Source organism: Mesocricetus auratus, unplaced genomic scaffold (genome assembly GCF_017639785.1).
Source record: "Mesocricetus auratus isolate SY011 unplaced genomic scaffold, BCM_Maur_2.0 Super-Scaffold_6730, whole genome shotgun sequence".
Classification (NCBI taxonomy): Eukaryota; Metazoa; Chordata; class Mammalia; order Rodentia; family Cricetidae; genus Mesocricetus; species Mesocricetus auratus.
Window position 1 is genome coordinate 101,807,280 of NW_024429184.1, and position 16,930 is coordinate 101,824,209.

General features: G+C 35.1%; 1 protein-coding gene across 10 annotated transcripts in view; it reads right to left on the reverse strand.

Moving 5' to 3' along the window:
* Positions 1-16,930, reverse strand: part of Csnk1g3 (casein kinase 1 gamma 3) — an 82,123-nt gene that overhangs the window by 10,337 nt on the left and 54,856 nt on the right. For 2 of the 10 annotated variants that reach the window (XM_040741801.1, XM_005069107.4), the window contains exons 7-13: positions 16,730-16,815; positions 16,526-16,610; positions 14,981-15,129; positions 14,144-14,239; positions 10,775-10,870; positions 1,063-1,169; positions 555-578 (exon numbers count right to left, since the gene is read on the reverse strand). In XM_040741801.1, the coding sequence (XP_040597735.1) occupies positions 555-578; positions 1,063-1,169; positions 10,775-10,870; positions 14,144-14,239; positions 14,981-15,129; positions 16,526-16,610; positions 16,730-16,815 (643 nt within the window). The remainder of the gene's footprint in view (positions 1-554; positions 579-1,062; positions 1,170-10,774; positions 10,871-14,143; positions 14,240-14,980; positions 15,130-16,525; positions 16,611-16,729; positions 16,816-16,930) is intronic. The other 8 variants (XM_040741802.1, XM_040741803.1, XM_040741807.1 and 5 more) reach the window with 8 other exon arrangements.

The following is a 16,930-nucleotide window of genomic DNA, read 5'->3' on the forward strand; positions in this document are numbered from 1 at the left end:
TTCACTACAAAGCAGGCTCAGAGATTTGTCTTGAAGAGAAACACTTAAACACAGAATTGCAAATGTAGGCAAATACCAAAAGTAACTAAAATTCAGTACCACTTCTCCCAGGAAGATTATTATTAGAACTATTAGAGGATTTTTAAAGTACTGGTTAGTAAACAAAGCATGATTTTAGTGATACTGTATGGGAAATAGTATGTATTAAAAAACTGACAACAAGGAAATATAAAGTATAACTCATAAACTTAGCAAATAAAAAACTTGCAGGTTACAAAACAAAGGCGCAAGCACAAGCAGGTTGGCATATCATCTATGCAGTTAAAAAGTGCCCCAAAACTATGTAACTTAAAGCAAAAAAAAAAGCTGCAGCAGGCAAAACAGCTCCTCAATAATTATTTCTTGTTTTGCAGAGCTAATGTTATTGTCATCAATTAATTTTCAGTTTACCAATTATAATTTCTAAGTTAAGAATTTTTTATATTAAATGGTGCTAAATCTTTGAAATTATAGTCAACGGAGCTATTTCTGCCTGCCTACACTTGAGAACTCACCACATATTCAATACTTTCTGGCAGCTACACACAGAAAAACAAAAAGAAAAGAAAAGGGAGAGAGGAAGAAAGAGAGAGATCATCAAAAATAGCCCATAATTAAATGAACACATTGTTTCGCATGCTTAATTTTTCTAAGCAGCATTACTGTAACTTATATCTTAAAAATTAATGTTAAATAATAAACATGAAGCATCCTACAATGCCAAATACTTACACTTTTAGATAGTAATAATTAATACAGCAATAATATTCATGCAATGTTCCTAATATCAAAAGCTAAAGATGTGCTATGAATTTCAAGTGAAAATTTGAACACAGTTCCTAAATAACAATTTTTGTATTAAGATAGCATTTTCTAAAGTAGTAGTACTTTAAGCAGTGATTATTATATCACTTCTTTTTGGGTGCTCTACTTCCTACAGAAAACATTGTGGAATAATTGTATGTAAATATAAAGTTCAAACATGCAAAAAAATACTGAAATAAGTTTAAAAAAAAAACGTACTTGGTTTCATCCATTACTTCTACTTCTGTAGGGGCTGTGATGGGCGCATTTGATCGCCCTGCCGTGGGGTCATCTGTGTTTAACTCTCCGTTTGTAGAACTTACAACCTGTTTTATAAAGAGAAAGACTATTTATATATATCAAACATACATACATAATCACATATAATAAGTAAAGATTATAGCATTTAATTAAAAAGTTAATATGAGGAACACAAAACAATTAGTAGATCAAAGCCATCCAAGATGTGCTTTTGACTTACTCCCTTTCCATCTTAACACTTATTTTCTGCTTCTTTCCTATACTGAGGTTTCCATCAGTTCTTTGGTGTGCCCATCCCCTTCGACACATTACATATGATCTACTTTCCCTCCTGTAATCTGTAGTCACTGAGACTTCCAATTCACACTGCCCAATTTAAAGACCCAGTATCATCCATTCACCTCATTGTGTAAAGCCACATCTGATCTATAAATAGGCCCACTGAGACACTCCCCCAAATGCATATCCTATTTAATCAGTTCTTACCACCTCTATTACCGCTAGGACCCCAGTGCCAAAACAACATAATCTCTCCTAAGAGCAAAAAAGCCTGTTAGTTAGTCTGCTGTTCTGACTTGCATCACAAGTAAGATACATTATCCACAAAGTAACCAGAGTGCTCCTTTCAAGGTACAAATCCCACTGTGGTAAGTCCCAACATTTGGCTTCTCATTCATCTTAGAATAAAAAGCTGTATTCCTTACCCTACATACTAAAGTCCCACCCATCCAATTCTAAAGAATGGGTCTATTTGGTTGACATTTCTAGAATTATAACTAAACTAGAAGGCTGAAATATCAGTGTTTTTTCTGATATTTCTGATATTTTCTGATTTCTTTTTAGAAAAGTTTATAAAAGTGTCAGATAATCTGAAGTTTGGCATTTTGGAACATAAGCAGGTGTCTTATAGTTTACTGCTTAAAGACATTCTACTGTGATAGTCCAACTTTGAAGGGAAAAACTAACCATATCATAGTTAGTATATTAAGGAATTGACTCTATTTTCACTACCAAGTTTCAGAGGACAGGAGGAGACCACAAGCAACTTCCAAAAGAAGCCATTCTCAGAGTCAGACCAGACAGAGCAGGCCTGAAACAAAGCAGCACCTTGGTCAACAAGGATTTGTTGGGAAGCGGGTATTGTCCCGGCTGTCTCTGCCTCCTAAATACTGGCAACACTATGCCCAGCTCATGAGCAATGATTTTCAAAAGCAGTATTTTCCAGTATAACCAAATTCATTAAAAAAAAAACTACTTATACTACTACCTTTCCAGTTTCTTTTATTTCTCAAAAGCATGGTTACCAAGCATATAGCACAGGTTTACAATACTAATGAATCAGATAGCCATCTAGCCATTAAATATATCAGAAAAACTAAAACACATGTATACCAGCATTTTCTAAGATATTCATTAAAAACCATGCTGATATGTGAGATACAGTTAAAAGAATATTTTTCAGAGTTTGTTGAACCCACGCTAGTTAACACACAAATTACTACATACTCTGAAAACTATAACTAGCGAATAATTGATAGCTGTCATTTAAAAAGATGACACCACAGTGAAACAGCTTTCTCGTGGACCATAGGTATGATTCACCACAACTGGTTTTCATTGTCTTTCAACCAAGATAAGGTAGATTCTCAATTTAACTTTCATTAATAGAGACATTAATTGTAGCAAACTTCTCTGAGTATCCAAATCTTTGGAGAAGCTAATGTAAAATGTTATTAGAACAGAAAATCACAATAAATGAATCACATTGATTCATACCAATGTGACTCACCAGGAAACTTCCTAAACTAATGAGGATGGAATTAATTACATAATAGAAATCTATAAATGCTCTTTTTCAGGCATCAGTACCCCAAAAAAACTATGGAGAGCAGATGGAATTACAATAGTCACTCGATTTTGTTCCTCATTATTAACTCTGCATTGCTAATGACTGGATTTAGAAGACTAAGACTAGTTTTAGAAATGTCTTTAGAAAGGTCATATACACAGTAAGCACAACTGAGATCTGTCTTCAAAATGAAAATTCCTCTTCTCCATTGAACCATGTACATTAGATACCACTGCAAGATACTTGTTTGCATCCTTTTTTGTGTCTCTATTATCTATATTTGACTCTGATACTATACATGCAAAGACATCAGACTACTTATTACAACAATTTATATTATTCTTCCATTTCCCTAATAGTACCTAACTGTACATGTCTTTGTGATTCTATACCTGTCTTATCCTAGGTTTCTGAAAAAAAATCACAAGATTCCTAATGCTCAAACTTCCCAAACAATCAGAAGGTCATTCAGTACACCAGTATCTTTCTGGTTGTTCTTCCCTTTACATACAGTTGCCAACCACCATTGTGGAATCCATTCTCAAAGGTAATGAGCTAAATGAAAATGTACTACAATGAAACTCGAGGTTACTGCTATCTGTTAAGACCAGTACATTCTAAAACCTAGTTTTAGAGATCTGAGTAGCCAGGTAGAAACACATCATACTGGGGTGGCAACTGTGCTCCTAATTTCCTAGCCCCCAGATCCAACCAAACTCTACTTTCTAGTTCTATCTCAAATCATTTAATTTCCCTCATATCTACTAATTACTCCTGCAACACAGCTATAGATTTTTGGGGGGTTCGTTTGGTTTTGGTTTTGTTTGCTTGTTTTGTTTTTTCAAAACAGGGTTTCTCTGTGTATCTCTTGCTGTCCTGGAACTCCCTCTGTAGACCTGGTTGGTCTCAAACTCACAGAGATTTGCCTGCCTCTACCTCCTGAGTACTGGGACTAAAGGTGTGCACTACCATGCTTGGCTGACTATTTTTAGTTTTTTAAAGACCTCCGTAACCCAGACTACAAGCCTTCATTGAAGATGGGGCAGGCCTCCTCAGTGTTGGGATTGCAGGCATGAGCTAACACACCCAGTTTTAGCTGGAGACTTTTCATAGTTGTATCTCTAACTCATACTTCTCTCCCTTTAATCATGTCTTTACCAAAGTAATCTTCAAGATCCCAGGGCAAGAAGACAGGATGAAGCTGCTTCTTTGTGACACCATGAAGAAGGGTCAAGATAATGAAACTTAGACTCCATTCCAAAGAGATACAGTGAGAACACTGGAAACACAAAGTGTTAGAACCAATGGCAAATACAGATGTAGCAAAAAGAAGGCCCTGCACAGCTCTCCAGGGGAGGAGGAACACACAAGTGCCATCTAAAGTTAAGTAAGAAGACCTTGGTAAAAAGAAACTAGCAACCTTGCCCAAAGAACATGCACACAGTTTACACAAGCCTTGAAAGTACTTCAGAGTTTAGATAGGGACTCCTCTGGCATAACAAGTTATAAATGCAAAGTGCTGTGGCCAGCTTAAGAGGGCCCTATGTTTAAGACTAAATTACCCTGGAAGCCCGATAACAATAAGCAAGCATAGTCCGGGAGCCTTGAACCAACCCAACACAGCTTTAAGTGAGAGATAATTACAGAAGGCAGACATAAAGAAAGAAAGAGGCAGCAGCCTCAGCTGGAGCAGTAAAGGCTATGGTAGCCAGTGGCCCCACCCTCAATCACTAAGAGCTTGGCCTCTCACCTAAGAATTACTGTGAATTCCAAGAAGCACAAACCAATCATCAGCTGATAAGCCAGTCTCTGAAACCACATATCTGCCACAAGTTTCACTGTCATAAGGACTGAGAACTCTGAAGTGGTTTGCTTGACATTTGCATCTTCCAGCAGAATGTAATACTGGGGAGGGGTGTAGAAACTCCCAGGAGTGGTGGTGCAGGCCTTTAATTCCAGCAAACACAGACAGTAGCAGGCTGATTCTCTGTAGGTTCAAGGACAGCCTAGTCAATATAAACATGCCCAGGACAGCCAGGGTTACATAGAGACCATGTGTTAAAAATCAACAGGAGGAAACAGGTCTGGCTGTGCAGGTCTGAACGCTGTGCTTGTTCTCCAACTCCCCAACACACTAAGGAGACATCTCTGGCTAGAACATTTAGACATCCCAGGTGTATAAAACAGATGGGATGAGGAAAGAATCTGTATGGTTCACAAATTGCATAACTAAAGACGGCTAACAGTCTCTTGTTACAAACAACAGAAGCTATTAAAAAGAAAGTTTTGTCAGACACCTCATACTTGTTCAGTTCAGGCTCAGCACCAGCCAGGAGAGAAAAGACAAAAAAAACAAAACAAAACAAAAACAAAAAAACACTCTCCTGTTTCAATAGATCCCTACCTAACTTCATGCCTCCGCCTGAAAACACCAATTCTGCTATTTTTAAATGAGATAACGTTTTATTGAATGACCACCTCTACAAGCAGGTTATTTCGCAATAATCCTCACAATTTCTAGCACTTCTTCTACTCTCCCAACAACCATATAATTCCTTTTTTATCCTTCTAAATTGTATCTGGGTTTAACGCTGTGTCCTCTGATGAAACTTCTGTTCTTATGGACTGGACAAAATTCCGGCTATATTCTTTTACTTTGTATTTTTGAATGTTTATTAGCATATGTTAATTAAGCAGGCTTCATCATGACATTTTCACACAGGTATATACTTAATCATATTCACCCCACTACTCTCGTTCCCCCTCCCACTTCTGCCGGATCTCCTTCCTCTTCCTAGTTAGTCATCCTACATTCATGTCTTTTTTGCCTGGGGGAGGGGACTAGAGTACTATGGGAACACGAGTTACAGGTTATTTGCAAGAGTATGGGTAACTTACAAATGGCTACACCGCTAAACTAACACTCCAACTTTGAGACACACAAAGAAAGCTACTTCATCTTCTCCCTCTTTACTTCTCCATTTTCCTCTTGTTGTGCTTTTAGCAGCATCTTAATTTTACTTTCTGCGTTTTAAAAAAGGATTTCATGTTTTTATTTTTATAATAGCTGTTATATTTGTCTAGTTTATACATTTTCTGATTATTAAGCAATCATTTTTTAGTTTTTTTCTTCTTCATAATATTCTTTACTTTTCTTCCTTTCCTCTTTTATTTAACCCTGCTTCTCCTTTGTTTTCTTCTTTCCCTATTTCCTTCCTTTAATCTTACAGAACATTACATTATTCTTGCCATTTTCTGTTGTTAGTGCATCAATGGCTGTAACTGATCTTAAGTGCATTTCTATGTCATGTTTTTTAATTAATTGCTGCTGTTACATCGGTGTGTTTTGTACTCTTTGAATGGTACTGGGTTGAGCAGAGGAGCTGCTCACTTAAGAACAACCTGAAATACAAAAGAAGAGATAAGCAGCAGACACAGGAGTCACAAGACAAACGAAAAGACAAGGCAGCACAGTATATCCAAGACCATCAACCACTGAAACAGCTGAAGAGCCAGGTAAAGAATCCAAAATCTACTTCTTAAAGCAACAAATGACTCCAAGAAGATCAAGTCCACAACGAAAAAATCAAGCCATAGATACTAAATTCAGCAACAGAAACAGTTTGTGGCGGCGGGTGGTGGGTACTCTGGAGACAAGAAATCCATTTAATTTAATGGTGGAAAACGTCACCATAGACCAGGTGAAACACAACAAGGGTTATCAGAGCTTGGAGAAAGGTTAGGAAACCCTACATTTAAACATAAACAAACAAACAAACAAACAAAAAAACTAGGCAAGCATGAGAACAACATGAAAGAATTCTGAGACAGGCTCAAGAAAACAAACTAAACCTCCAAGGGGTAGGAGCAGAACCTGAGACAAGAAGCAATAAGGATCAGGTCAAAAATTAAGAAAAGAGGGGATTAGGAGGCTGATACAAAGTATCAATGAAACAAAGGAGTTGCTTCTTTGAAAATGTAAATAAGATTGACAAACCTTTGGCCAAATTAACCAAAACAAAGAGACAGAAGACCAAAAGTATATAATCAGAGATGAAAAGGTGGACAATAAAATAACAATGAAATCTAGAGGGTCCTTAGGGGATGCTCTGAAAAATGATGGAAAATATAGAAGAAATGCGTAAATTATATTTATATAGAAACATCTACAACATAAATAAGCAACAAGATAGGAGCAGTGATAGTCTCCTAACAAAGAAAAGCCCAGGAATGGAGAGACTCACTGACGTGAATTCTCTCAGAACAATGAACATTGGTGTTTTACAAATACTTTTTTAAAACAAAAGAGAAAGGGAAACTGTCCCATAATCAATATTTGAAGAAAATGTTACTGGTACCAAAACCAGATAAGGAAACAACAAAAAGAGAAAAACAAAAATGAAATGAAAAACATTAAAAAGAATACTCCATGATTAAATTTACATCATTACAGGGAATGCACAGAAGATTTACTATATACATATAAATAAATGTAATGATGTATGTAAATATACTTGGGAAAATAAATCTCATGACTATTTCACTAGATGTAGAAAAGGCCTTTAACACAGTTCTATATCTCTTTATAATAAAAGCTCTAAAGAAGTGAGAAACAGAAGATGCCTCAATATCATAAAAACTATAAATATCAAACATTCTATTAAAGTGGAAAGACTGAACACATTTCCTCTAAAGTCACACATGAGATAAAGACATCTGGTAACTCTACTCCTATTCAATACATTGCTTAAAGTTTAGCTAGATCAATACAGGAATAGAAAGAAATAAAAGGCACACAGGCAGGAAAGGAAGAAGTCAAATTACACCCATTTGCAGACAATAGGGTTCTTCTTCAAAAGACCTCAAGGATTCTAATAGAAATCACTTACATCTATGAAACAATTTCAGTAATTCAGCAGGGTACATAATCCACACTCAAAAATCAGCAGCTCTTTTATACCAATAACAAACTTGCTGAGAAAGAAATCAGAGGAAAAAATTCATTCACAAGAGCTTCAAAGCGAAAATACCCAGTCAGAGACTAAGCAAAAAGATGAAAGACTACAAAGAAAATTTTAAAAATTTGAAAAGAAACATTTAAGTACAGACAATGGAAAGAATTCCCATAATCATATAGTTATATGGCCAAAAAGGTTATAAGTTCAATGTAATGCCCCACAAAATTTCCATGGCATTCTCAACAGAACTAGAAAACAATTTTAAAGCGCATCTGGAAGCTCAGAGGCCTCAAATGGTCACAGTAATTGTAAGCATTAAAAGCAGTGGTGGGGGTACAGATGTCAGATTATACTACAAAGATTTAAAACTAAAAACAGCAGTGTACGGGCACAAAAACAGATACACAAACCAATGGGAATAGAATAAAAACTCTAGAAATAAGCCCACATAGTTACAGCCACAGCAGGCACTGGAGTAAAGACAGCCTCTTCAACAAATGATGCTTGGAAAACTGGCTGTTTGCATACAGGAAAAAAAAAAAACCACTAGATCTCTATCAACCACCATCACAAAAATCAACTAAAATGGATTAAAAGTCCTAATGTAAATATAAACATCTAAGAACTGACAGCTGTGATTGGATAGAGTTACAAAACTTCTGTATAGAAAAGAAAATTGGCAGAGTAGAAAGACAGCCTATAGGAGAAAATGCTTGTCAATTATGCATCTCAATGAAGGTTAGTATCTAGAAAAAAAAATATATATATATATCCTAAAAAATTAAACACCAAAAGTTCAGATCATTCTATCAATAAACTGGCAAATTAATTTAACACACTTTTTAAAAATAAGAAAATACAAATGACTAATAAATGCATGAAATGTAACCAAAACCCTTAGCTGTCAGGGAACAATGACTAAATTCCACATCCACACTCCATCTCATCTTGAGTTGAACCTACTAACGTCAATTAAACAAGGCCAGCCATGGTAGAGCACCCATTTCATCTCTGGGAGTTTGAAGCTACCAGTGTTTCTACACAGTGAGACTCAGAAAGAAAAAGGAGGGAGGGAGGGAGGGAGGGAGGGAGGGAGGGAGGGAGGGAGGGAGGGAGGGAGGGAGGGACTAGTTTCATTAGTCTAAGTATGCATAATCATAATAATTCAAGTAATTCTGAATGCACATGACATAATTTGCACGTAAATATAATAAATCCAGTCTTTATTTTGTAATGGGATATGATTCTGGCATTACCATACTTGAGGAGTTAGTAGATTACTCATTAAACTTTTTAAAACATTTACTGTATTAAGTCAATTTAAGATCGAAAAGACAGAGGAGTGAGGGAAAACTGGTCAGAATCTTAAAGGGGGGGGATGCAAAAGAATGAAAAGAAATGAAATCAATAGCATGAGCATAACTTTTTATTTTTATCTATGTATTCATTCTATTACTAGAATTCTACTGGGTAAACTGATCACATACTGAATATTAGAATGAAGCTGGATAGAGCCTCAAAAGACAGAAAAGCTTTGAAAAGGAAGGAAAAAATACAAATGCTCTAAGGGAAAACAGAGCATGAACTGCTGATGTGGGAAACAAGTAAGAGGAATAACAGGCTAGGAAAACAGACTCAAAGGAGTGCTATAAATGGTAGGGAGAGAGTTCTATTAGAACCTTAGCTGTTGCAGATCTCCCTGAGCACTAGCAAACATGCAGCATAACACAAACAAGAGAACTCAGAAGCAAGTAATAATATATGTAAACATTTCATGCAAATAAACATACTTTGCTCACTTAGCTTTTCCAATGATATGAATTCTGCCACTCTTGTCTTTGAATCTGTCACTCCAGAATTCATATAGCTAGCTATTCAAATATTTCTACTACATATTACTAAAAATCTATATATTTTTTATATATTGAAATGGATGGTTACATAATTTATCTCTAAAATGCAATGATGAGGAAAACAAGATAGTTCCTGAGACTTAATTTTGAACTGATTTTTAGAATTTAAATAAAAATGACGCAATATAGATTTAGCTAATTAATAATGTATTAAAAAGAATGCAAAATTGATAATAATGGAAAATAGTTCAAGTAAAAATATGCAGAGGAACAAACCAAAACATAAGAATTTCATAGTGAAACAGGTTGAGATAATGTTCATTAGTTGCTGTAAGCTAGCATTTAGATTGCTTTAAACAGACCTTCAAGGCTACAGTCTCCCCTGGTTCTACAGTCACAGCTAAATAATTACACTTAGAGGCCAGACAGAGAAGAGCAGTAGCTGGACTGTTCCAGTGAGGAAGTAATGGAAAGAGGAAGCAAACCATAAGTAAGGACCTGCTTTCAATGGCAGAAACCACAGCTTACTGAATATCATAAATGTAGACACTCAGCAGCTACTTACTCTAAGTGCAAACTGGACCATGTTTCTAAGTAGCACAGATGAAAAGGTTTAGATAACTATGAGTGAAACTTGACAAAAGCAAAGTCAGTGGAAGGGGGGAAAGTTTTATAAATGTTTTATTTAAAGCATCAATAAAGATATTTAGCTTAATATTTGAAAAACAATCTCAACTCATACTTAGTACAGCTCATTTTTTTCTAACTTGATGCATGACTTAAATACTGTTATGTGTACTTGCAAAAATGAATCAAGGCAAACTGTAGCATTCCTGGTGGTCTTCCTAGACCATGTTAACTTTGGCTTTGGTTAAGTAACAAAGGAATAGGATTATGGATAGGATTCGGCAACAAGCTTTCATAAGAATAGAGTATCATGCCATGAGTTCAAAAAAAGGTTAGTTGTATAAATCTGGGGAATAATCACTCATGCAAAAATCAGAAAATACCTGTACCGAGCCACCATGTCTGTCTGCTGCAAGGTGAGCTCTCAAATGGTGGGGATTTGCCTGCTGGGAGTCCCAAGCTGCCCTGTGGTCTGCCGACTGCCATTTATTTAATGCATGTGGCATGCATGGAAGAAGAAAAACCCAATATGTTAAACATCTCATCCTTATAATATACAAAACAAATGTATAAAAGGAAGTTTAAAATACCCTTACTATTCTAAATCATACATACAGCTATTTATCTCTGAAGATGAAGGATAAATTTTTTACTGTTAAATTCAGTAATGATCAGCACTAAAAGTAAGTTAGAACCATAAAATTTTAGAAACAGAAGAATTTGGGAAAAAGTCACATGTTCCTTGAAGTTCACAAATCAATTAACCAAGAACCCGGGAATAAAACTGTGTGTGCACTGAAAAATGTCACTGTGCTTTCAAAAAGAATCCTCAGTGGTTCTGCCATGAGGAGCTATTTTTAGCAATGTGAAAAAAATAATCCTCAAAAAGCTGAGATCCTAGGAAATGCTTCTCTCTTTCATTGTATTCTGTTTCTACTGCAAGTATAATAGGAGAAAACAGAAGAGGTCTTTGAAAAGTGAAAAGCCCTACCATAATACGATGAGAATATAACAAAACAAACACTTTAAAAAACTGATAATCTCACAATTATCAATCTCTTTGCTGTTTTAATTTATGAAGAATTTGGTTCTAATTAAAGAGTCTTCTTTTATGAAACAGACTGAAACCTGAGGGTTTTCTTAGACCCCTTGGTAGATGTGTCTGGGAATAAGTACAGGCTACTAACATCCAACGAGTAGAAATTAGAATGCCTTCTTAATTGAACTCAGTTTCTTGATTTCAGGAACAGGCAAACAGTACTAACAGAAGAGAGAGTTCTTATCATTTGCTTCTGAATTAGTGACTTTAGAAAAAAACATTCATTTCACGGATAAAGACACTGACATTCAACTATCCTAAGGATAGTTGACTTAGCGAAGAACACAGTATGGATTCCAACCAGGACCAGCTTCAACAATGCTACCAATTTCCTGACACTAACTACAAATGTCCTAGAGTCTCTGGTGTTCTTCTTTCTTTTTCAACCAAATACCACAAAATACTGCCAATAAGTGCCAAGTATGCTGGGCTAGAGGGAGCCCATGATTACTGGAGGCCAGAGCAACCTTTTCTGGAACAGATGTTAAATATAAGCAAAGGGATATGGGAAAAAAACATCTGAGAGTAAGCTTCCTAAATTAAACTGTATTGTGCAAAATTACAGAGGCCCTGGTATAAAGTTTGCCATCAAAACCACTGTCAGAATTCCATCTTTTCATCTCGCTCTAACTCCATAGCCAGAATTTGTGAATTTGTAGCTGACACTGAAATAAATTACAGGAAATCAAATCTAAAAATGAAAAAGATGCTAAAATTGAGAGATAGCTGTGTAACTGGCACCTGGTGACAGACCTCAGTAAGGAAATATTAAGAACTAGGTGCACTCTTTTCTTTATAAACACTACCACGTACCGTTTCACACTTTGTATGTTAACTGTAGCTTCCCTGAACTGCAACCACTACTGCTCTGTCTGCACCATTACAGTACTCTGTCTCTTAAAGGAACTCATGTTTCTCCTCTGTTGAACTGGGAACCATGGAGTCTTGTGGTAAGAAAAGAACAACTGTTCACTGATGCATTGATATTTAAGAACTTTTTATATACAAATAGCTTTTCTTTAACAAGAAGACTATACACAGCCCTATCCTTAAGGATTTACTGAAGCATTACACACACATAGAAAAAATCTTCCCTGCATTTAGTGCAAAAAGAACTACAAAGAAAATACAGACCCTACTGTCAGAGAGTTTACATCAAAATGGCCATCTCTTTGTAATATGTAGAAAGTTAGAAGCAATTCAACACTGAAGGCTTCCCTTACTACAATGTCTTACTACAGCAACTTGTAAGTAAGTTAGAGAATACCAATCACTGATGTTCCAGGAACATCCAAGAAATTTATTCTAGTTTAGAAAACAAACCAGATCTCAACTTCTGAGCCCTATACTTATATAGTTATTTTGCCAGATCATTCAAGTTATCAACTAATTATGTTAGAGTTGAACTAATTAATGAGACCTTTCATTTTTCTGTGTCAAACACTAAATACCAAATCTTTCTAAATTAGCTATGCCATTCATATTGACATATACATCCTAAAGAAAGCATTTTGTTTAACTACATACTTTGAACGAATGATGCTCTGTCCTTTAGTTTTCATCTCGTTTTAAACATCACTTGAACTTTAATGGGGTAAAAGAAGTGAAAATAAAAAGTGGCAAGATAGAATCTACACAGGGCAATAACCAAGAATTTCTAGGTACTCTGTGATTCAAGGAAATAGTAAAATAAGCAGAAAGAAAATCCTCTTGCAAAAAGAGCCACAAAAATATTGCTGAAATTTTCAACAGCTATCCATGCCCTTCCACAGGAAACATGACTCTTCATGCTCAATCTCATCTCTTATCTCAATCACTATCTTACATTCCTTGTCTCCAATTTAGGCTCTGTTCCAAGCAAACTAGACTGACTGATATTTCTCAAACAAATAATCTACGAGTTTTAGCTTCTAGCTTTTTGTCTTTCATCTCTCTCCCCACCCTTTCTCTTTCCTCTCTCTCTTTTCCCTGTCTCCTGCTCACTACTCTTAAAATGCCTTTATTCCATTATTTGCCTAAAAGAAGTCCATTTACCCTGCAGGCTCATCATGAGAAACAACCATTTCCATATTAGATATGCAAATGTATATAGCATATCTTCTAAGTGGTATATTCCAAGAATGTACAGCTTATTCTACTTCAAAATGTAGTTATCTGTACAAAAATTATAAGAGCAATATCATTCTTAAGTTCAGATTTACTGAGAGTAAATTCATTTTCTAATTAAATTCTAATTAAAATTATATTCTTGAAGTTAGTATGTATTATTACTAGTTTATATGTGAGAAAATAGGCCTTAGGAAATTAATTTATACAGAGTGAAAACACATTCATGTTTGTCTTGCTTCCAGGGACAAGTGAGCTGTTAACCAAACACCACTTAGTCACTTAGTACAGACTGTCTTCTCTGCTTCTCTATTTCTAAACACATTAATAAAAAAAACCACTTTATATAGCAGAAATTCATTAAAGAACTTACTGAATTAACTATAGAGAAAAAGAGCAAAAGTTGCTATAATTCTAACACTTCCATTTTAATAGTACCAAATATTGCTTGGGTTTGTACCATGAATTAGGAACTTATATGTATAACGTGTGACCCGCTGAAGAACAATAATGAAAGTAGAGATTTCATATCCAAAGGGCAGCAAACCTGGTTTTTAGACGGCTGCATCTTATCTCTGTGTTGGTGTGCTTCTCGATTCGATGACAGAGCGGGGTCTTGCTGAACTGCTCCCACTGGGGTAGGCTACAAAAGAACAATAATCAGTGCTAAAATGGCCTGCTTCAGAATTCCCAGCTATAGCTGCATTAGCTGCTTGAAGGAATCAATGAATCAACAAATGATATCGCTAAGTGAACTAAGACTTCAAGAACACTGGTCTCAAGCACATTGATAAAGGTTTCCAGAGTAAAGCAAGAAGAACACAGCAACCTTCTAAAGTATTTTTAAGACATTTAAACATTTTTCAATGTATTTACTTCTAGGTGTATAAGGGTCTTCTAATGGTCATATTATTTTTAAGTTACTTTCTCACATTAATAATAAAAATGAGTTATGAATCTCACATACGACACTAATATATAAATTAAAATTACAGAATTTTAAAAATAGTTTTTAAACAACAAAATTATGTATTTAATATCTTGATTCAGAGAAGCTTAATTCTTAATTCTTAATTTCGATCAAAGCAGAACATAAGTTACCACAGAGACACAGGCAATACGATGATACCATAAGAATACTACATAGAAATGTCATATTTCTTAAACAAATTAAGATAGAAAGTCCAAAATAACTCATCAACCTTTTATGAAAAACAGAAAATCCAGTAGCAGAGCTTAATAAAATTCCAAGTATGGTGACCCCTGAAGAAATGTTCCCAAACTGGAAATAAAAGGAACTCCTTACAAACTATTATCAATCTTCAGTGGAAATATCTTACACTAATAAATATAATCTTTTACTATAACATCATAAAATACCCACCAACTGTTTACCAATCCAGTCGTATTCATAATCAAACATATATCCTTTGCGATCAAACAAGTCAGTAAAAAGCTTTCTTAGGTAATCATAGTCTGGCTTTTCAAAAAAATCCAGCCTCCGTACATAACGAAGGTACGTTGCCATTTCTTCTAGAAAGGAAACAAAGTTATTCTGACTATATATCTCTGTAATAATAAAAAAGCAACAAAAGTCTATTTCAATTTAAATTTTTCAATTACAGCAAAATTAAGAAGAGGGGAAAAAAGAGAGAAACGAAGAGGAAAAGACATGAGCCATTTAGTTTAACCACTCACTATGCTTGTGACATTTATTTCCAAAGATTAAAACATTTCTTAATATTATTTTAATAGGTATCTGGAGGTGTACTAAAGGTTGAATTAGCAGCTCAATGGTACAACTGTCTAATCACAAGGCATACTTCATGCATATTTTAAAATTTATTCAAAACACTGCTGGAACTAGCTCACATGAGAGCATCTGCACTAGCTTGCTGTGTTTCTCTCAGCTGCAGTAACATATACTAACTTAATAACAGGAGACAAAAGTTCTAACCTTTACCGTGAGTAGGATTTTAACCAATCAAGCTGGCAAAATGTGTGAAATCTTCTCAAAAAAAAAAAAACTGACATAGGAACACAAGAGATTTCTTTTAACTTCTAATCAGTTACTTGGGTAATAGATACATGTCCACAAGTTTATAGTTTCACAAGGAAAACCAAAAATCTAATGAATAAAGTTGTTAACCAGTTAAAAAGAGTATTCCAGCATTATATGGTAGGCTACCAATACTAAAACCTTAGACGTGGAGATTTCCTGGCCCCTCTGCTCCCACTGACAACGAATAAGGAAATATATGCTCTTTCAGAGCACTGGTTTTATTATTGATACCGTTACACAGAAAAGCCAGCAAATACAAAGTGATATAAGACCTCCATCTTGAACAAAGTCAATATTTATATTTCATGTTACCGTGCAAACCACATCAGATATTTGATAATTACCAACAGGAGGCTGAAGCAGGAAGACAGAAAGTCCCAAGCCAGCCCTGGGAGCAGAACAAGGCCGCAGACAGGCCTGGGTAACTCAGCAAGCTTCTATCTCAAACATAAATTCCTAAATTAACAATTCTCAATTTAGGATTAAGGAATTTTTATAAAATTAAGTAATATTTTAACATCTTTGACATCGAGATTCAAATAACTAACAGTGCACTAAATGACATCACTTATATTTTTTTGGTATGTATTTCAACTTATTAAAAATGGATCACTGAAGAAAACATGACCTTTAGCTTATCTTAACATAATTAAAAGACGGAATTGTCTTCATATAATGCCATCTTGTGGCGCAACTAGACAAACTCTGTGATCTATGCAGTAATTGTTAGCAACTTTTAAATAACACTTTTAAAGTACTCATGTTTTTCAAAGTGTACAAAAAAGTATAAACGCAAGCAGTGAAAATTAGCCTTTGTTCTGTGCATAAGTACTGTTTCAATTTTTGAAATTTACCATTGTCCATTACCTGGAAAGTTTTCACATAATACTTCTATCGGCGTGGCTCGTTTTGTGTCTCCAATTTTCTGATACCTCTCTTTTAACGTGTCAGCCTGAAGCAGAAAAGAGCAGTGCAAGGATGTGGTGTTTTAACAACTATTTAGTTGTAACAGAAGGCCTTAATATACATTAAGATTTTATGAACTCCAATAAAGAAATTACCAAAATTTACCTTTAAGCCTTGCCAAGGAAGGCTGCCTCTCAGGAAGTACATGAACATATGGCCTAAAGCCTCTAAATCATCTCTTCTACTCTGCTCTGAAACAGAAGGGAAACATGAAAGTTCACTTTCACTTATCAGCAAAAATGGAGAATAATTATTTCAACGTTTATAACAGAAATGTAAAATTTACTACCTATAAATAAAAAAGTA